The sequence below is a fragment of the Parasteatoda tepidariorum genome, chromosome 4, assembly GCF_043381705.1.
Source record: "Parasteatoda tepidariorum isolate YZ-2023 chromosome 4, CAS_Ptep_4.0, whole genome shotgun sequence".
NCBI lineage: Eukaryota > Metazoa > Arthropoda > Arachnida > Araneae > Theridiidae > Parasteatoda > Parasteatoda tepidariorum.
In genome coordinates, this window is record NC_092207.1 from 99,820,058 (window position 1) to 99,843,739 (window position 23,682).

At 33.6% G+C, this 23,682-nt stretch overlaps 1 protein-coding gene across 1 annotated transcript in view; it reads left to right on the plus strand.

Annotated features, from left to right (window-relative positions):
* The first annotated feature begins 6,791 nt into the window (after positions 1-6,791).
* The window catches only part of LOC107451275 (glucose dehydrogenase [FAD, quinone]), a 46,231-nt gene continuing 29,340 nt past the window's right edge, over positions 6,792-23,682 (plus strand). Inside the window, exon 1 of the mRNA XM_016067327.3 lies at positions 6,792-7,266. Coding sequence (XP_015922813.2) covers positions 7,143-7,266 — 124 coding nt within the window. The 5' untranslated portion in view covers positions 6,792-7,142. The remainder of the gene's footprint in view (positions 7,267-23,682) is intronic.

The window sequence follows — 23,682 nt, forward strand, 5'->3', positions numbered from 1 at the left end:
TCCTTCATTGAAGACGAAACCTGTTCCAAGAATATGACCCATTAGCAAGCAAGACAAAAAATGAGAAGAATATGAGAGGGACTTTTAAGCAGAGGAGTGAAACAAAAATGAGGCGATTTTAATTGAGTTAAATATATTTATAATTTAATTTGAAATTCATGAACTTTAAATTGTCCTGCATAGAAACAATTTTAATTCATTTTATTTTAAAAATGATTGTCCACATGCATACTAATTACATATGTAAGTAGAATTGATAACCATCACTATTATATAAATACACATAAGTATATTTATACAAGGCCTTCCGTTAATGGATTGTGTTCAATCTTCATCGGTAACCACTCTGTCCATCTTCAGCTTCTGTAACCATTTCTCAAATCGACATTTCATCAAAGGATGCATAAACATCAAACCTGATCTTTGAGGCGTTTTACCTTAACTGTACATTTTCTTTTCATTATTAGCCGTTACTGTTTTTCTTTGTAAAATAAATTAACTTCAATGTTTTTTTTTTCTGATGTCGGTAGATTGCGGGAATCTGCTAGTTTCAATAACTATCAGGAATTATTGACATCAAGAATAACACACAATATAGTAGTACATACGGGAAAACGATAGGCTCGAAAGGTTCGAGGTTCGACTGTACAACGAAAAGAAAAAAAACAGATATATTTCAAAAGAAAAAAAAATATTCGACGCCTAGTTATTTTTTATGTATTAAAAAGAAGACGATTGTCTCAATAAAAATTGAGTTTCTTTTACTTATGAAAAAAAAATGATAATAATAAAATTTAGATTTCTTTTTTTTCCTCCTTCAAAAAAAGTTTTTTTTTTGTTTCTTTTTTGGCCAAAAATTATGTTTTACATAAAAAACACAAAAATGGATCGCAAAAATGTGAAAGACATGTATATTCATTTAAATTAGATTGTATTCGTAATACTTTGAACTATGACACAGATTCGATAAAGAAGTTTGAAAAATGTCAGGAAATATTGAAAAAGAGGCTAATAGTAACTATATAATGCGATTAACTCTCTTTTATGCTCAGATTTTTATCAAATAACTGAAAAATCAACAAAACTGTTTTATAAAAAAATAGTGTGAGGCAAAAACAATTTTTTCTTTACGCTTTTCAATCAAAATAAGTAATTTTCCGTTCGATAGTATGTATTAAGCACTAGTTTGCTTAGTAAAGCATCACACTCTTAATTATTCTTTGAGGAAGTTATTCTAAAAGATTGCACGCTATCACATCATTTCCTTTGCCTATTTATATAGATTTAGAATTGGGAGTCATTTCTTTATTTTGATTATGTTTTATATTCAAATTACAAATTAAAAGTAAAGACTTTTATTTATTATTAGTATTTAGCTGTCCTTTGTCTGTTATAAAAAATAAAATCTTGACTAAAATTTCAGGTATATGTAGTTATGAGCCGTCAAAAGCCAGTAACTATTTTTGTGTAGTAAATGTTATGGTCAACATAAATCTAATAATGACTGTTTAGAATGATATATTTATAAATCTGGTCATAAAAGGCTGTTTTTCGAAGGATCCGTCGTTCTAGGAAACAATGCTTTTTCTCGATTAATATGCTATTTTTATAACTGCTGTGAGTTTGCAACTGTTATACTCATGACTGTTGGGTCAAGTTTAGCCTATATCTAAAGCCAGCACTTATTTTAAAAAATGGCACAAAAAGTCCATACGGAGAAAAGCCACAGCTTTGTGAAAATGAAAAGCGTTGGTGGTATAATTTTTTAATATTTAAGAACTTACTCCCATTCTGCATTACCTGGGCTCATGAAAACTTGCAAAAACTAAGAATACGGCAGTGATTTTGATAAGTCCCCAAATTGACGGATTTTAAAAAAGTTTGATAACTTTTAAAATATTTAAGTTATTTGTCGGTTTTAAAGCCCAGATAATTCTTCACGGCAAGATTGTATATATAGATTAAAGTCATCGCATTGCTTCAAGTGTAAGGCACTTAAAGTATGATTTTGTTTTCATAGGCGACAGAACTTCGAAAAACAGCGTTAAGCGGTCATTATTAGAAATTGCGAAATTTCAATAAAACTTATTAATAGGGACCGGTTGACTCGATGATGTGTCATAATTTATAACATAATCAAATTATCTTTGTTACCAGCATAACCAGGCGCATTAGTTTGACTGTGGCATATATCTAACATATAGGGAGACAACAAAAATCTCAAAATTGCAATACTTAGATTAGAGAGAGAAAAAAATAAAACAGAGCAGCAAAAAAATTTTATACACTTCGTTTCTTTTCTCTATTTTTGAAGTATTAATCGTTGCTTAGATCACTTTGTGATAAACATAACGTTGATAATGAAAAAGATCTTATTGAATGTATTTAAGAAACTAAATTATAGGAGAAATTATCCTGCATTAGGTAGAATCAAAAACGTAATTAATAAAAATAAATTATTTCATTAAACGGTTTGTGATTAATTAAATGACATAATATTGATGTAGCATTACCTAAGCGAAAAAGCCGCAGCAACTCAGGGCATTATTTTGAATAAAATAAACGGATCACTCAGAATAAATTTTGCTCTAATGATCGGATTTTTACGTTCTATAGGACACAATCATAATAGTTCGAGCGGTTGACCTTAAATATGCTAATTAATTAGTGTAAACGATATTTCAAGTTACGAAATCTTTTTTGCAGTAATGGGAAGCCTTGTTTGTTAAATGCTATCCTTTATAATTTTATAACCGTCGTTGAACAGCCGACCCAATTTTTATGGGTTTACGACTTCTAATGTTCAACTCCGTAGCCTTATAATTTTGAACCCAATGCAGAAGACAAGGGAACTCCTGGTTCAAGTATTGGGAGAAATTTGTCTTCGTGGAGGACTTTTCGATGTAGCTAGCCCGCATTTGCGTTACATGAAGAGGAAGACCACGAGAACCTCCCACGCTTAGCCTGACGGCAAGGGGACTCTAACCCATGGTCCGTCTACGAGGATATTTCACGTCAGCACTGTGGTCAGTGCAAGCCGGATGCGGAATTCGTATCGACTGGGATTCGAACCGGTTCGCCGCATTGGAAGGCGAACGCTCATCCCCTGAACCATTGTGCCTCTAATGTCATTAAAAGGTTCATCTGTCAAGAGCTGTTCCTGAAGAACAGAGCTAGCTTACATTAGCTGTCTGTCTATACCAAAAACTCGAGCCCTTTGCTAGGCCTTTTTAACAGCAAGTTGGGAATAGTGACTAAAGATTAGTTGTTAACACAGTCGTGACTTGACAATTATTTGTTGATGCTTACTAAATCCGTGGATGATATTATTGATTTTTGTTAAGTTAAAAGCTAATTTTGAAGGATTATGTTTCATGCACGAAAATTAAATGTTTTACTTTCTTATCGAAAAATATCTTTCAAGAACTTCTATTTAAGATATTTTAAGAAAACACCTATAACTAATATTCATTCAAAGACTTTATAACACAGAAGCTTCTTTGGATAAGATTATTTATTTAATTGTTTATTGGGAGCAATGAGTTTCTTTTCTTTCGACTTTCTCATGTTGGCAATCGCATGTGTATTTATTTATTTATTGCTGCTCATACACATGCAGGCTTGAGTGCTCAATTACACAAGTACGGCATTTGTCAAGTAGAACGGCAAATAGCACAATTCTCAGAAAGACAGCACGAAGAACCGTGCCGGGATTCGAATACGGTACTCTCCTTGTTGCAAATTGTTTGGCTAACAAAACCAGAGATTCTTTTCACAAGCGAAACTAACCTTCACTTTTTCAACCATTATGTTGCCATTCAATATATCTCAATCATTGATCCAAGCCGTGGTGGCTCATGGGAGAGAGGGCTCGCCTTCCAATGAGGTGAACGGGTTCGAATCTCAGCGATGGCTGGTCGATACGAATTCCGCACCCAGCTCACACCGACCACAGTGCTGACATAAAATATCCTCAGTGGCAGACGGATCATGGGTTAGAATCCCCTTGCTCTCAAGCTAACCGTGGGAGGTTCTCGTGGTTCTCCTCTCCATGTAACGCAAATTTGGGTTAGTTCCATCAAAAAGTCCTCCACGAAAGCAAAATTCTTCTAATACTTTATACAGAAGTTCCTTTGTTTTCTGGATTGGGTTCGAAATTAAAAGTTACGGAGTGCTAGTGTGGACATTGGTAGTCGTAAACTCAGAATTGGGTCAGCCATTCAATGACGGTTATAAAATGAAGTAAAATAGAAATTATGGGGCGTGCCCAACTTTCCCAAATGTTTTTGTTTTTTACTTTGACTCGCCCATTATCATTGTCATCAAATTATATCTATTTTTTTCTGGGATCGAATTAATTGAAATTTTCGAACATTTTCCATGTTGTTGTTGTTGTTAATTTACGTCGCACTAGAGCTGCACAATGGGCTATTGGCGACGGTCTGGGAAACATCTCGGAGGATGATCCGAAGGCATGCCATCACAATTTTGATCCTCTGCGGAGGGGATGGCACCCCCGCTTCGGTAGCCCGACAACCTGCGCGCGAAGTCGAGCACTTTACGGTAGCACAGTTTAACGAGGACCCATACCCGCACACCCTCGGTCCCTACGCAGACTGATCCAAGTGGTCACCCACCCGCACACTGACCGTAGCCAGTGATGCTTGACTTCGGTGATCTGCTGGGAACCGTGTCTTAAAGATCAGTGCACTGCGGGACCGAACATTTTCCATGAGTGATTTTTATAAGAAAATTTTAGGCAATTGCAACAAAACTGATTAATCTTTTTATCAGTTTCATAACTGCCTGAAATTTTCTTACAAAGATCATTCATGAAAAATCTCTGAAAATTTCTATTAATCTGTCAATTATAATTCAATTTATTACTATATGAAACAATTAAATTCAATATATATTAATTTTTACTGTGTTTCGTAATTAATACTTCCCAACAACTATTATATTAAAGACGCGCAATTATTAAAAAACTCATAATTGAACGGTAACAAGTCCCGCATTGGACTGATCGTTAAGACACGTGAAGTGATCGTTAAGAAGTGGACTGTCGTCGGGCTACTGAAGCGGGGATGCCATCCCCTCTGCTGAGGATCAAAACTGTGATGGCATGTCTTCGGATCATCCTCAGGGATGTTTCCCAGACCGTCGCCAATAGCCCATTGTGCAGCTCTAGTGCGACGTAAATGAACAAATCAAATGTAGTGTCCATGCAATAAACGTAATTAAGTACTCAACTTAAAGAAACCAAACGGTATTATAAACTGAGTCTGACAAGAAAAATTACTGGGGTACTTAGTTACGGATTTCTTGTTTACGTTTCTTTTCAGGTAGAGATGCGTTTGTCACAAAATAAGTCAACAGGAAATATAAAATTTTTTTCAACTCTATCTCAATGGTTGTATAATGAAATTGTTTAAATATTGAGCTACATATTTATTTACGAAATCTTTCTTCAGTGTTTTAAAAAATAATTAATGTAGTAGTATTAAGTAAATAAAATTAAGTCCCGCAGTGGACTGATCGTTAAGACACGGTTCCCAGCAGATCAACGAAGTCAAGCATCACTGGCTGCGGTCAGTGTGCGGGTGGCAGACTGATCCAAGTAGTCACCACTTGAATCAGTCTGCGTAGGGACCAAGGGTGTGCTGTATTGGTCCTCGTTAAACTGTTCTACCGTAAAGTGCTTGACTTCGTGTGCAGGTCGTCTGTCTACCGAAGAGGGGGTGCCATCCCCTCTGCTGAGGATCAAAACTGTGATGGCATGTCTTCGGATCAACCTCAGTGATGCTTCCCAGACCGTCGCCAATTGCCCATTATGCAGCTCTAGTGTGACGTAAATGAACTAGAACTAGAATTGAACGCTAACATTTTTAATGTTTGTGAAAGGGCGTTTTTTATTATTCGAACTTACAAGCTGCAGGTCAACATAGTTGAATAGTGGATTAGATACAAAGTCTTGGTCTGTGACAAATGCGATCGCAATTTCTAGTCTCCAAATCACTGAACAGAGGATCAAAATTGTGATGGCATGTCTTCGGATCATCCTCCGAGATGTTTCCCAGACCGTCGCCAATAGCCCATTGTGCAGCTCTAGTGCGACGTAAATTAACAACAACAACAACAACAAATCACTGAAGGAAATTATCCCTTAAATCGAAAACTAAATCGCGACAGACGAGATCACTGATTCTTTCCCTGAAGGTACTGAAAAGATCCCAAGCAAAATTAACAGTTAAATACTTATTGTTACATATGCAGATACAGGTTTGTGTGTTCAATACAAAGAGTGTCTAGTAAACTCTTGTCGAATGGAAGAACACAAAATAGAGAAAGACTATCCAGGATTAGAACCCGCTGCTTCGCTTCCAAGTGTTCGGCAAAAAGACATCTTAAAAACAGAGACATTCTAAACATTTCTCGTGTTTTAGTAAGTAAATTTTTGTGATCACTCGATATCAGCCTCGTATTCCCCAACCACCCTACTGGGCACACACACAGGCAGAAACAGAAAGTTAAAAAGAGTTAGATTTGATTTGATTCGATTGTAGATGTCACACGACAGCTGCACTCATGGGACTTTGCTGATGTAAGTCTCTCATAGGATCGGATAAAATGCATTTCGTTTATAGCCTCCCGTTCTTTACCACCAGGGAATCGAACCCCGGTTTATGCAATGGAAAACAAATACGGTGGTTGAAAGGCAAAAATATATAGAATAAATAAACGCAACTGTGCCACTGCTTAATTTTTTTTATTAAATAAGGAAACAATATAATGTTTTGGTGAAAGAAATATTTTTTTTGCCACTTCATAAGTAGAGAAAGGTTTTACTGTCGCATTCTTCTCGCGTGCGAAAGTTCTATTATCTCTCTCCAACGAAAATTCGATGAAATCGAGACCATCTTTGCCCGCAAGTTCCTCACTGACATCAAAACTTTTAACCCTTCCGGTAATTTCTTTTCCTGACTTCCAAGCCTATGATTGGTTTCCTTCCCTAACCCAAACAAGAGCGAGCAACACTGACCTGCTGACCAAATAGCAGTCTGTTGTGAGATGTTCTTGATGAATCTTCGAATGGTGTTAGTTCGCAACGAATAAATGGAGGATTTTTAATCAGTCAAAACATGGGAGTGCTTCAGTATTTACCTTCGCTTTTACCTTTGGCCGCTCTTATGTACATGAGGGTACAGGATATTGCATCCCCTCTGCTAAAAGACAAATGGGAACCCGAATATGACTATATAATTAGTAAGTTTCAAATTTTGTTTTGCTTTATGTTGTGTTAAGAGAAATACGAATGTTTGTGTTAATGTTTCAGTGGCTTTTAATGAAGATATTTTATAATTCACTGTATCTGCTTCAGAGCATTTAACGCGTGCATATTAAAAATTTCTTAAAATAAGCTAGATATTCACGTGAAAGTGTATTTAAATTATTGTTTTTCAATAAATTTACTTTTTGGGAAAAGGGCCGCAACCTGACTCAGGCACCCAAATTTTGATGATGATGAAATTTATTCTTTATTAAAACATGAATATAGGCAAACTTCAATGTTAGTTTAATTTTAGTGTGTCTAAGAAATTGTGTCATCACTTAAAAGCCTTTTTAAAAATTAATTAAACTAAGGACTACTTTTGTTTAATTCATTTAGTTTAAAATTTCGCGTAGTTGTTATTTAAACAATAAATTTAAAAAAAAAAGCAAAACCTAAAGTGTAGATTTTATTTTTAAAAAAAATCACTGTGGCTAGTGAAGGATCATTCGGATTTACCTTAAGAAAAACTTTTTAAAGTTTGCATAATTTTAATTGATTTCCTATTCTTAAAATAGTTTTAAAAATTAATAAAAACTAATTTAAATTTTATTCTTATCTAAATGTAATGGGATAATTTTCTGCGCGAGGAATCCTATTTACCTTCTTTGTGTTTTATTTTCTTTGTATAGAGTGAAAATGCAACTAACTACATAACTCTATAAAAATGAAATATTTACCTCTTTATTAAAAACAAAAGTTTTTTTTAACTTTATACTAAGGATTGAGGTATTCGTTACTAGTTTTTAGAAATCTCACCCTTAAAAATAATAATCAAATGAAGTTCCTGAATTCAGCAGATCGAAATTTTAATCAGCAAAAACTTCATTAAGTAGACTTGGAAAAATATTATTGTTGTCGAAAACATTTTATAGATCAAGTAGTAATAAATTATTTATATACTATGTATACATATCGTATATTTCATATTTGAAATATTAGCTTATTCTTTGAAATTGAATTACATAATGAATTTTGAAATCCACAATAAATGGTAACAGCTGTAACTTCTATACTGATATTTATAACTGTAGTTCTGAAAGAAACCATACAACAGAACCTGACTACTCATTCCTAATATTCAATTTTGATCTGCACATATTGCATTGACTCACTACCTTTTTTTGAAAAATAGTATGCCCTGTACTGTGCGCAAAATGAAAAAAAAGGCCACCCATAATAAGTTCTGATCTAATAATCGGATCTTCACGTTCTAGGACTCAATCTTAATGGTGGAAGAGGGTGAACTCACATATGCTAATTAACTATTAATTGGGAAATATATGCTAATTAGTTTGTCACGAAATAATTATCTTTAGATAAATGAAAGTTATAACTGAGTGCTGAAGTTTTTCAATTCGCTTAAGAAGTTTACGAGATATGGTGATAATTAACATTAAGGGATCCAAGGGATAAGATCTTCCTGACCAAACTATAGGGACCCTATTTCCTTGATTGTGGCTGAATCCTATATTTTGGGGGTCAAAAATGCGAATGTTTACTAAGAGAAAGTAACATTTCGTGTATCTAGCAACTTAAAATATCGTTTGGATTAATTAACGTATTTGAGGTCAACCACATCAGCCATTAAGATTGAGTCCTAGAACGTGAAGATTCGATCATTGGATTATAAGTTATTTAGGGTGATTCGATTACTGTACATTCAAGGGAACTTCACTTCAAAATAAAAATAAAATCGTAAATTTCACAGAAAATTCATTTTTTGTGCAACTGAGACACGGATTTAAGTGGCGTAACATTCACGATTTATAAATTTTCTTTTGAACGTGAAATTGTCGAATTTTATGTAAAAAAAAATGTTCGGATGATACAGTTCTGGAATAGTTGATTAAAATGCACATGGAATTCGTAGAAGAATTTGGAATACCTTTAAATGCATTTATTTCAAATGCAGTTATTTTCAAATTTTTGTTTTAATTGACTGGAAAATTTATTACAAATAGAACAAATTATTTTGAAATAGCTATTTGTCTTAAGAAAATTTGCACAGAAATTAAAATTTTTTTGAAAATGATTTTCTTTTTTTTTTTCATTTTCAGTATGAATGAAACTATTAAAAACAAATCAATAACTTCTTGCGTAATTTTGTATATTTGACCACATTTACTTAAAATTCTATTCCTAGAAACATTGAATATAACCTCGTTTTAAATCTATATTGGAATTGCTAAATTTATTTTTCCTATTGAATGGGCTTAAATGGAATCCAAATTATTTCCGTTGCTTCCCGGGATAGACAAAAATAATTTTTATGGCAACCAAAGTTTTTTTTTCGCTTAACTAAGTCATCACAATGCATCGAAATTGTAGAGAAAGAGTTATTTTAAAACATTTTGTTTGTTTTTTAACTTAGTGATGGAAAATTACTTATTTTATTTTTTAAGTTAAAAAATAAATTTTTCTTAATATTCTTAAGACGGGAATCTGTTTGTGTAAGAGCATAAGTTTTATAAATCCATAATATGGCTTTTATTTAATCCATAATATTGTTAAAAAATAAAGGATTGTACCCCTTTTGAGCATAGTGATTTTAATCGTATCATTTCTTTTTATTTATCTTTAAAATAATTTGTAATTTGGGAAATGTGAGAATTCGTTAATCTTAATTTTATTTGATTTGTTCATTTACGTCTCACTAGAGTTGCGCAATGGGCTATTGGCGACGATCTGGGAAACATCCCTGAGGATGATCCGAAGACATGCCATCACAGTTTTGATCCTCAGCAGAGGGGATGGCACCCCCGCTTCTGTAGACAGGCGACCTGCACGCGAAGTCGAGCACTTTACGGTAGAACAGTTTAACGAGGACCAATACAGCACACCCTTGGTCCCTACGCAGACTGATTCAAGTGGTGACTACTTGGATCAGTCTGCCACCCGCACACTGACCGCAGCCAGTGATGCTTGACTTCGGTGATCTGCTGGGAACCGTGTCTTAACGATCAGTCCACTGCGGGACTTAATTTTATTTACTTAATACTACTATATTAATTATTTTTTAAAACACGGAAGAAAGATTTCGTAAATAAATATGTAGCTTAATGTTTAAACAATTTCATTATACAATCATTGAGATAGTTAAAATTTTTTTTATATTTCCTATTGACTTGTTTTGTGACAAACGCTTCTCTACCTGAAAAGAAAAGTAAACAAGAAATCCGTAACTAAATCCAGTAATTTTTCTTGTCAGACTCAGTTTATAATACCGTTTGGTTTCCTTAAGTTGAGTACTTAATTATGTTTATTAATTATGTGTACTTAATTATGTTTTGAGTACTTAATTATGGCATGGACACTACATTCAATCTATTCCGCTATTGAAATTTCTACTTACGTCTATTTTTGTTAACCTTTTTTAAGGTTCAATTAAAATTCGTATAATTTTTTTTTGTCTTTTGTATTAAATAAATACTGAAGTACGATAACTTAAAACAAATGATAATAAAGTTTAAAAAAAATATCGATTTTACTAAAACTCACTCTTGAGTAACTTCTTTTGCCCTGTACAAGGATCTTTTTTTTCCCTTCAGTTTTTTTCACAAACTTACGTAAGTTTCATTTCGCATGATTTGGAAATTCCACTTTGCATAGTTGCGTATCAATTATTATCACATTTGTGAAATGGAAGAATAAAAAGTAGTAATTCCGAAGATTTTATAAGTTTTTAAATTTTTTATATTTTTAAATAAGTATTACAAGCTTTTACTGTTATATTTTACCTGTATTAATATTTTATGCCAAAGAAGTTAGACTCTAACGTGACAGTAAATAGGTGATTTACAATAAATTATATTTATTTTGAATCAAATATCGTGCTCATTTTTCCTACATAAACAAATTTTAAAGATAATTTTTTTTTCTCGTAACACAAGCGGAAAAAAAAGTACTTTGTGGTAGCTTTTAATTAAATGTAAGTGTCCTTAAAAAACTAATTTTTCAAATTACATGAATTGATGTTTTGAATGATCCTTAAACGTCTTTCAATTAGGTTAAAAAAGAAACGAATAAGCGGGAGATTGAAAAATGATGGATGAAAATTATTTTAACAATTTGACGCCTGACTTATTCGAATGTTATTAGAACAACGAGCAACACTCGTATACAAAGTTACTTATTTTAATGAAGCTTTAGAAAGAAAGAATTCTGTCACGCGATTTTTAATGTCTCTATTTAAATCGTAATCTTTATTGTGAGACTTTTGTTACTATTTAACAAATGTATTGTTATCGAAAATTTTACTATGCCATACGATATATGATTGTCGATGTCTGCTGAAGGATTTAAATATGATCTAGTTCAGCGTTGTTGTTTTTTTAGTCTGTTACTATTTTAATGCATTATGTTAATGTAATGTGACTAATGTATTGGTGAATTTTATATAAGAAATACATAAAAAAATTAGCTTCAGTACTGACAAGTTTTGGTTTTGTATAATTTATTATCCCCTCCCTAAAGAGAGTCTAGTTTTCATTTGTTTAACAGCAAAAGTTTAAAAGGGATTATTAAAACGTTTAAAATGAATGAGTCATTTACAGAATCGTAAATTTGAAGTTTTATTTTCTCATTTTAAATTGCTTATCAATAATCTGAAAAATGAAACGCATTAAGTTTTTATTTTTATACATAACAGAAATTAAAATATTAACTTAACTCATGGTAACATTAATTGTAAATTTTTAATTTAAAAAGAAACCAAAATCGGAGCTTTCCAAAATTTTAACAATTATGGTTAACTCACTCATCAAGGAGAAACTAGTAATAGTTCTTATACCTTCTGTGAAAAATTATGAACCTTTTCTTTATCATAATTCAAATGCGTAAAATTTCACCTTGGAAGTTTGCAAATTTGATGTGTCGCTGATTTAGGAGCGTCTTCGTCTTCAGAGTTAGGTATAAAATCACCTAATAGCCATTGATGAAACCCTTGACTCTCTTGTGTTTCTTCCCTGTGGAAACGAGATTTGTGTTCTGTCTGATAGCAGAAGAGCAATACAGCACTTGACCAATTGACAAAGCGTGAGAGATAGTACTGGAGTGTCAATACTCAAAAAGTTGAAACGGCTTTTCATTTCGCATCAAATTAATCTGCAGTGGATTCCTTCCGACGTCGATCTTGAAGGAAACGAGATTGCGGACACTTTGGCTAAAGCTGGTCTTTGCGAGGCCTCTATGCCATCGGCACCCCTCACCTTTTTGGAAATCTTCTCAAAATTAAAACACAAACAAGACCACTTGGAATGCCCCCCCCCCAAAGCACCCATGGTATCAGTGTTCTCGACGTGGAGGCTCCCTGGCCCAAGGTTTTAATAGACAGGAACAAACTATTCTTGCCCGCTTTTGAAGTGGTCATCTTAAATCAATGAGATTTTCGGAAGGATATAAGAACTTTGAAATTTGTACCAACTGTTCTTCAGACCAGGCTTCGCCTCACCACATCCTCGCATGCCTGGGGGGGGGGGCTCACCAAACAGAATTTAGCAGATGATCCATTGACGGTGTTGGATTTTTTGAGGGTGTATAGCGTCATGGACCTGGTCTAGCACTGCTGGCCAATGGGGGCGTGCAACAACAACAACAACATTAAATCACCGGTTAAAGGTTCTTACAAATCAGCGTTGATGTAAAACATGGGACACTCCACTTGTCGTTGGTCTAACCATAGGTATTTTTGTGATTATCCTATCCATTCATCGTACATTCAGTTAACTTTTACTCAGTTCTTAGCGGATTAAATTTGTCCCTATTCTTGACTTAGAAGTTCCCTTGTATTCTGGGTTAGGTGGAGTTCAAAATGACACGGATGTGGAATTGAACATTAGTTGCCACAAAGCTGATACGCTCAATACTCGCAATAATACTTGAAAGTAAGCTGATATGGTAATTATGCATCGATTTCTCAATTTGATTTGCTCCCCATTGAACCGACCCAGGTTCGAATCCCGCATAGAAAGTCTTTCAGTTTGAATGTCTTCGGTTCGTACCAACCTCATTGTTGACGCAACTATATCTCGAATAGTAGGAAATATTTTGCCAATCTTATGCCGTAGAACTAACAGCGTGATGTTGATGTTTTAAAGTTATTTCCACTCGATTCGGGTGATTTCCCCTGAAACAATCGTACGTTTCATTGATTGGCTAACTCCTGGTGATTTTATTTAACATTTCCGAGCTTAGCGTAACCCGTAAAGCGAATGAGCGGTTCAATGCTGTTATAATAAAGTAATATTACAGAAGTAAAGAGAATGTTTCAGTCGATATATTTGCTCAAATCCATGGTCAAACATTCTTGAGATTTTTCCACTCATTTTTATTACCTTAATATCTTCTCTGTTTTTTACTTGGACAACAGACTTGGTTCAAAACATCGTTTTAACAGTTTATAAGGGCCCGGATAGCCTGGTTGGGTTGGGCGTTTGGGCCTTATCCAAGAGGTCGTGAGCTCGATATCCGCCGACCATAGACTCACAGTATACAAAATGGTGTCTGATGCACCTTAAATCTGTTGGGATTACAAAATCCCCCTAGTTTCCATAATAAATTAGTAGCTCTGGGGGTACTGGATCGGAGATGGATCGTGCTCTGCTTTAGATCAGCATCATGATCTGTGATTGAATGAATGGGTCCGTCCTATAAACGGGTGTGACGTATGGGTGGATTAGAAGTCGAGTGCTCGGCCATAGATGACGCTACTGGAAAACAAGGACAATCGCACTCCTAGTGCCTCAATGGCATACGATAATAATATATTTTCCTCCCGAGAATTATTGAAATTATTTATTCATACCATTTGTTTTAGCACTGTCTGTTTGATGAATCTTGTCGTCATTCATGAACTGAGAGTTTCCAATTACCCGTTTCTTAGTTCTGAGGACTCCTCTATCCTAAAAGTTAACTTCAGAAAAAGCCTTTAGATAAAAATTAATATTAATAGTTGCTGAGAAGAATGACATAATCCCTGAATAACATCTAAATTTATCGTTAATTTTGCAGTTTTTTTTTACTTGACATAAAATTTTATTTTTCTCATCTTTATGTACGTTATTTTTGTTGTTCTTACAAAGTTGGTTGAAAAGCATCGCTTACACCTGCTGGAGACATATTTGGCCCAAAATACCATAATCACCCTTTTCCGTCCCAGATAACAATTCAAATGAACCATTTTAATTTCTTATTTAGATTATTATATATATTACGATTATATATACGATTACGATATTATATTCTATATATTACGATTTATTTAGCACGAAATATGAATTGAAATGGAATGGGTGAAACCTTACTTTATAAGTTTTTATGGTTTTAGTTCATTTTAGACCAAATGTAATTGGGAACAAAAGTTTCTATAACACTTCTACGTGGTATTACTTGATTAAAAATTTCATTCGCTTCAAAACTATACAAATTAGAAATAACAGTCGACATGTTTCGAGCGTTCAAAAATAAGTGCCATTTTCAAGACTTCCAGGCGTGAATGAGAATAAGTGATCTGAAATATAAAACTTAAAGTTGCCAACGAAAAATGGAAAAATGTGTTTTCTCACCTTTATTTTTCCATTTTTTTTGTTGGCAACTCATTTTTGTTGCTTCTCATTATCGTCTGGCAAGTCTTGAAAATGGGAGCTTATTTTTGAGGGCTCGAAACATGTCGACTGTTATTTTTATTAATTTGTATAGTTTTTAAGCGAATGAAATTTTTAATCGAGTAATATCTTACCTCTTCAGTTTCTTTCGATTATTTATCTTCTACATGGTGTTTAAAACAATCTTCATCAAATTTTGGTATTCTCCCACTGAAAAATGTGTCACTACTCTTTACGTTATACTATAATCGACGTTAGCCTCGCAGTTCACTACACTTACGATTATCGAAAAATGTTACATGGAACCTGATAGTTTCGTAAAAGGGGATCCGAGAGTAGTTTTTTTCTTTTAACCAATTATAATAATTGAAACATGTAATTATTTGCATATCCAAACAATAATCAAATATTTATTTCATTATTCGGTTATTTTAATGAAATTAAGTAAATTTCCAGTGAGAAAGAAATCTATATTCTCTAATAACATAAATATTGAACAAATTATAAAAAATTACATTATTTCTCATCCGAGAATTCGACTCAATAAAATAACTAAATTCAATAATACAAGAATCTGCCTCCTTGCTCTCTAATCTAAGCATTGTTTAACTTTTATAACTGTTCTTTTTGACTTTCACTTTATCAAAATCCAAGAAATTTAGCTTAGTTTATTCATTTAAGCTTTTGTATACATGAAAAATAAATTCTGAACTAGAATAGACGCTTCTAAACTAAACTAGACTAATTCAATATCTGACGACTGATGAAACTATGAAAAAACTAATTTTCATCATTCAATATTTTCAAAGTAATTTAGTAGTTTTTCTTTGGTTTATATGTTCACGATTGCTACTGATTTTTTTTTTAAAGTTTGGATTCCGCCAAATGAGGTTGATTATTTAAGGTTCCTGGGATGAAAAGAACACTACACCACCGATTATACAGTTTTTGGTTCTTGTTGGAATGGCCTAATGTTCTGCCATTTCTGACTTCTAAACTCCGGATCTTCTACAAGCATATTCTATTAGTTGTGAAATGTGCAAGTTTTTAATTAGGTTGTAACCATTTTCTGCATTAACAATTATTCCAGCGAGAATAATTCTTTTATCAGTTTATCGCATCTGACTTGAAAATGAATCTCTTTGCTAAACAGGTCAGTGGCACATTCTTCGTGTGTCTACTGAGAGCTAGTTTAACCCTGACCTTAGTAGAATGAGAGAGAATGTTTTTTTTTCCATAAGAAATTTTTCAGCTCCGTTTATTTATTTACTCAATTCCATTTAGGTTAGTGCATCCGTTCTGTTGTTCAATGTAGAAAGTTTTTCTATTTGTTTTATGAGGTTTATTGATGGGTAATAAGTCCTGGCGTTATGTTGATTTCGCCTTTTCGTAAAAAATGTTTTCTGTATATAGTGTGTAAGGAAATTATAAATACGCATATGAATTACTGACATTTTAGTCAACATCTACAAAAATTAACTTTCAATATTAAATCAAAAGATTTAATATTGAAAGCACTCTTTCCCTTAAGAATTTCGCCACATGAATACTGCAAGATAAGACTCTAGACTATGACGAGTTTTTTTTATTTCGTTCCTAAATTAAAAAAAGGCTCCTTTTGTTGACAACTTTTCCCATAGCACCTCCACAAACTTTCCTTTACAGTTTTATTTCGCGTCCAATTGCGCATAGCGAGGTAGTACCTCTCTTTCCTGGAAAAACGAAACGGCATCTACCCCACCCATAACCATTTAGATGGTTATAATCTACCTCGTTCCTCGGTAAATTAAAAATCTGCTCCATTTTTTTTTCAATGTTTAAATTGGAAAAAAATAAATTACTATATCACTCGGTTTGAATAATGCAAAGCTTAAATGGAGCCTAAAGTGAAAGTGTGAATGGTTACTCCTAGTTTGGCTACTTTTGGCTGTTTTTTTTACACATGATTTGGTGGTTTATCGTTATTGCTGTTGAAATAGTAGTACCAAAAAGGAAATACACCAAGACAAATACTCAGAAAATGATATGAAAATTTTTCTTATGTCACAAACTTTCGCAATGAAAGTTAAAAGTAAGAATCAAACATTTGGATATTCTGTCAACAAAAACAGAGCGCTGAGTTAAAATGCCGAGAAATACTGATCTTAGTGAGAAAAAAAATTCAGACAAATTTTGTTTTTTCTTGGTCAAAAGAAATTCTTATAGAACTGTTAATAATTAATAGTAGATCTGTCAGTACTGTGCAAGCAGTAGCTAGAAAAAAATTTAATTTCAGTAAGATTAAAAGAACAGGCTAGAAATCAGCACTAACTGATCGACAAAAAATGAGTGTTTTTCCCTGAGCTGCTGTATAAAAAAAATGTGCCCATAAGAAAATTTCTCGAACAATGCATATTAATGTTTCTCATACAACAGTTCGAAAAATTCTGAGGCAAATTCGGAATGCTAAATCTGTGAAAGTAAAGGCGAACCCTTTGTTAACTCAAAAGCATAAAAGTACTAGACTATTTTGGGGCAAAAATAGTTGTTGATAGCTGCTACTAAAAATTCTTAATCTAGCAGCAACTATTCTTAAGAATAGTTGCTAGAAATTCTTAATCAGCAACTATTCTTAAGGGAAATAATTGCTGCTAGATAGAAAACTGTTTGCTTTCTCCGCCGAGAAAAAATTTAATTTGGATGGCCTTTTCTCGGCGGTTGTTGACGGTCAGATTGTCAGATTGTTGACGGTCAAGACCTTAGAAGACAGAATCTCTATAACACAATCAGATCTGATGGGACCACCACAATAGAGCTTAAAGAATCGATTGATAATATCCTTGCTTATCATTTTCAAGAGGTAGAAGAAATGATCACATGCTTTGGGCAGGAGGCTGAGGATGATCCTTTTGGCATTTATGAAATTGAGTGTGTAATTAGAGACTTAAAAAGTGGCAAGGCTCCAGGACCAGATGGAATCCCGGGAGAGGTCATCAGAGACCTATTTTACACAAATAAGATCTGGTTCACTAGTATCATGAATAAATGTCTCTCTTTGGGTCACTTCCCAAAATGCTGGAAAATTGCCAGGGTTGCCCTAATTGGTAAACCAAACAAAGATCTTGTCAATCCAGATTCCTACAGGCCCATTTCCCTACTGCCAGTCTGGGGAAAAATTCTAGATAAACTTTTATGCAAAAGACTCACATATTACTTGGAAAGTAAAAATAGCTTGAATGATAATCAATATGGCTTCAGATCTGGTAGGGGGACGGATGACGCATTGAAGGCTGTAGTGGATTTTATTGGTGAGGCTAAACAATCTAGCAAACATACAATTGGAGTGGCCCTAGACATCAAGGGTGCTTTTAACAACGCGAGATGGGCTATACTCAGGGAGAGACTTAACAGCCTGGATCTTCCAATCAACATACTCAAGATTCTTTTCAGTTTTTTAAACGACAGAAGTGTTTTATATGAAAACAGTGCTGGTCACATTTTAACTCGAAGAGCTTTTAACGTTGGTGTTCCTCAGGGTTCTTCCCTCGGGCCCATTTTATGGCTGATCCTTATTGATCAAGTTTTTAATATCTTTAACGAGGAATATTTTAGCCGTTTTAATAATTTTAATTCTACTGATTTTAAACTTATCATTTTTGCTGATGACATGTTTTTACTTTTGAGGCGTACCATCTTGTATCACTTTGACTCTCTGGCTACACAAATTCTCGGCACGATCCTGACCTGGGCTGAAACCCAGCATCTCAACTTTAGCAAGGAAAAAACCAAATTAATCACTTTTCCGAAATCTAACAAAAGAATTGCTAGACTTCCTTGTGTCAAGATGGATCTTCCGGATAACGCTAATATAAAGAATGTGAAAACTGTAAAGTATCTTGGTGTTATCTTGGATCCACAACTCACCTGGATTCCCCATCTTGACGAAGTTAAGGATCGTGTACAAATGTTCAATCACAAATTAAAGAGGATTGCTAGAGTCACCTGGGGTCTCAACCATCAAGTTCTAAAAAAGATCTACCTCCAGGCAACCGAGAGAATCATCATCTATGCGGCCTGTGTCTGGTTTAGAAACACAGTCAAAATAAGAGAAAAACTAAAATCAATTCAAAGAATTCCGCTTATTACCATTACCAAATCTTATAGGACTGTCAGTACTGATGCACTCCAGATACTGGCCGGAGTAAAACCAATCTACTATAAAATCATTGATGAGATCTACATTAAAAGAAATATCTGGAAATGGAGGATAGAAGACATCAATTGGCTTGAAAATCATATGTACTTTCCTGATCACCTCTTACTACCTCCCAAACTGGTTCATCCCTCAAACTCTCTCGCGTTGCACAGGGGAAATTTCTTCCAACTAACCATGGCATTGAAATCTTCACAGACGGGTCGAGAATTCAAACTGAGAACAATGGTAGACTTATAAACAAATCTGCATATGGTGTTGTAATGAAGATAAATGGCAAAAACCATCAGTACCATCTCGGCGCGTTTAAATAACAACTGCAGTATTCATCTGGCTGAGCTCCTTGCGATACAGACAGCGCTCCAATGGCTTAAAAACCAGGGTTCTCCAATGGCAAGCATTTACAGATTCCCTTTCTTCACTTATGAGCCTGGAGGACACGTAAACACCACAAACTTATAGAAGACACCAAAGCCATGTGGAGTAGCAACTATAATATAAATTGGATTAAAGCACACTCAGGCATTGAAGGGAATGAAGAGGCCGACTGGGTTGCTAAAGAAGCCACTAAGCTTGGTCAGATTGATTTTGAGATCCCGGGTGAAAAATGCGAAATTAAATCTTACATTAAGAACATTACTTTTAACCGCTGGAGAGATGACTGGAGGTCTAGTGACAAGGGAAGACAAACCTATAAATTTTTTAAAGACCCAAGCATAAAGCGCCTGCAGGCTAATTTTTATTTAAACCAGCTCTTTACTGGCCACGGAGTGTTCGGGACCTATAAACAAAAATATTTCAAAAAATCAGCTTCATGCAATTACTGTGGAGTGAGACAGGACATTGATCATCTAATTAAGCACTGTCCAAGATACCGGGCACTTCGTGGAACCCACATGAATATTTGCGAAGAGGAACATCAATTCTTCGCTATATTGAATTGCAGGAAAATTGTGACTCAAATTATTAAACAAACCCTTGAGGACATTCTAGCCCCAGATCAACTGACCCCAGTCATGAACCAACAATAGAGCATGTCATCGTTAATTTTTTCTAATCAACTTTTAGCCTTACATTTTGAATTATCTACTTTTGATTTTAGACTTCATAGACTTCTAGTCAGACTTTTACTTTTAGATATTTACTATTTGGACTTTTAGCTTTCATTGATTTTAGTTTTGAGAATTTTTTTTTATCTCTTGTTTCCTTATTATTATAATCATTTAATTCTCGACATTCACACCGGCGCTATTGGGCTTCATTGCCTTTAACACATGTTTTTAATTGTCAAGTGTTATTGTTAATCCATTTTTAACTGATCACCACCACTGTCATTTGGCAAAATTTTACTGTAATTTTGGTTTTTAGAGAAATTTATTGTAATAATTTTACTTTTATCTCCGTATACCCCCCTGGGGTGGGTCGGAGTTCAACCTATCTTAATTTGGATGGCCCTGATGCCAATAAATGCTGTTGGCAAAATTTGTGCCACAAACCGAAAGAGTTTTTTTTGTTTGTTTTTGTTCTTTGTAGCCAAGCAGGGGGGTCTGATGATATGGGCATGTATTGGTTTCGGTAAAAAATCTGATTTAGCAATAATTGACATATGAATGCAAAAACCTATCAATCTATGTTATATGATCATTTATTACAGTTTGGGCCTTTATTAGAAGGACATAATTGGATATTTTTGAAAGATAATGCTCTTGCCACACTGCAACAAAAAATTTGATGTCATAGGCTGACCATCACGAAGCTCATGCCTCAATCCAATTTAAAACGCCTGGGGTCAACTAGCAAATATTGTGTATGCCAATAATAAACAATATTCTTCAGTTCATGAATTGAAAGTAGCAATTTATGATGTTGGGACAAAATCGATACAGGATGCATTCCAACTTTAAGAGTGTCTCAAATAGAATATTTTCAGTTATTAAAGCTAATGGAGGTTCCGTTAAATATTAACTGCAATTAAAATATTTTTAATGGTAAAATGCAAAGATGTAATTATAACTACAAACTTTACAAGCATGTAATTTGATAACGCGCATCTATGTTTATTTATTATGAAGTGTTGTTTGGATTGTACATATTTACAAGAAATGTTACTTAAATGAACATTTAAGATGCAAATGAAAAATATTTACACTTTTTTCTTTTTAAATTTCTTTTAATAAATAGGAGTTTATTTATAATTTCTTTACAGGCTTTATTATGTTTTGAAAGGAGATAGAGAGAAATATGGTTCGAATTGTTTTCATACTTTATGTTTAAAAATCCATAAGTAGCGCATATAAGCGAATTGACGCGGTAAGATGCAATCATACGACCGGATGAAGATGAATCAATATCTCAAAATATTTATTAACTTGAATGATTTTCGGTGTCATAAAGGCATTTTACTACGTAGTATGAACTCATTTTATAAATAAAGATTAAATTTCTATTCAATTAAAGTCAATATATATGCGAAGACCTTAGTTTATTATGTGAAAGAAATTATTTAAATTTCTCATCTGTTAGAAGAGCTAGTCTACAATTAAAATATATTTCTTTTTAGGTTTAGTTTTAAAATCCATTTAATTCTATTAAGCTATTATTTTAGATGTTACATATATATATATATCTATACACACACTAGCAAAATAATCAAGACTCACGATGAAGGGTACGTTTATCACTGTCTTACAATAACAATGTTATCTTATCATTTTCCAATGGAAAATCTGATACGTATTCTATAAATATGAAGCTTTTAAATTACATAAATAATTAAAGAATACAATTAACAATGAAACTATCTGCATTCTAAGAAACTCGCAATTTTGGGAACTTTGAATGCTTCGGTCGGGTAAAGACTGATTTTACGATCCGTAGGTACGAGAGAAGAGCTATATTGCAAGTTAAGAAAAAACCATTATCCATATGAAGAGTCTGTCTGCATTTAAGTGCACGCCAAATGGATGCCAAACTCCCATCGCGAACGAATATCAACATGCCAACTCTTTAAGCGACGTTGCACATCCTTCTTTTTGATGAATTATTTATCAAGTAATCTATCTATATTATATAAAACGCTAATACGTATGTATCAATTCGCGATCGCAACGAACTATAGGGGGCGTTGTTGTATGAGACGCTTACCTGCAAATTTTGTCAAGATTATATTACACATCATTATTTTAATTTCAAGATTAATGAACAAAGCCTAAATTAATTTAAATTTGATTAAAAATTTAAAATACTAAAGTTTATTAAAAGATGACAAATGATTTTTATGGAAAATTGCCTTTACGTTCGTTCTTTTTTAATTGCGATTTTTTGAATTCTTCGTGTTCAAAAACTTTTTAATCGATACAATTTTATTGGAACCAAGGCTCGAAGAAACTCAGAAATTTTACCCGTCCCCGATGACGGCTTGTTCAACAATGTACCCTCCTCCTTTGAAACTAACCCGTAGCTTCGAAATAAATAAAAATATAATTTTCTCTTATTTATTGAAAACATTTATATAAATTGCACAATGAATTAGTAGTTACTAGGATTGCAAGTACTAGGATTATATTATACAGTAATAAAGGAAATACTAGGTTACTAATAGTAACCTAGTATTTCTTTTATGAAATAGCTTATTTCTTTTATGAAATAATTTAAATGACAAAGGTCAAGTTATCTGGAAAGTCAATTTATCCGAGGGTACTGCGTTTCTTAAATGAATCAAATATGACGTTTGCCAGTTCCACAATCGAGCCAATGATTTACAGAGGTTTCTGCACAGAAATCTGAAAGGGGTTTTCCATTTATGTTTTTGTTCATAATTGCGTTTAACGCTTCTTGTTTAAGACCATTGCACAATGTGTTTTTTTGTAAGTTCATTGCTTAAAAGCCCCTTCAACCACTGCAGTACTCCCAGACAGAGAAAACATCAATTCTAATAACAAAAATTGAAAAAGTATCACGAACATTAACGGGAAAATGGCCGTCAGCGCGGACGTCGGATTCGAGAAATTCGTTTTCCGCGGGGAATTTTTGATCGCCGAGAATGGGCGGACGGGCGGTTTTTAGAGCCCTGATTAGATCAATTTCTAAGAAATTGCGGTTAAATCAATCTTTATATAGTTTAATGTCTTATTCTTATTGATATTCCAAAAAAATATTGAAGTAAGTTTTGAGAAATTGGCTATGTGTACAGAGAAAAAAAAATCTTTTTCGATTTTGATTTGTACCTTTTAGCAATATTCCAATCAATAATCAATCAACATTGTAAGCAATTTTTGAGAAATCAGCTTATATGCTGTGAAAAAAATTCCATATGAATTTTGATGATGCATTTTTATTGACATTGCAACCATAAGTCTGACTGAACTTGATTGTCAGAAATGAATAATTTTTGATACTGCACAATGCTATTGATATGAGTCAATGGCTAAGTGTTTTATAAATTGTAATCCTTATTGCAAACTTCATCGAAATTTCAAAAATGATTCATTTCTGAAGTTTTCAGATTGAAAAAAAAAATATTGGTTTAGAACTCTGAGTGGAACAACGCATTCTAA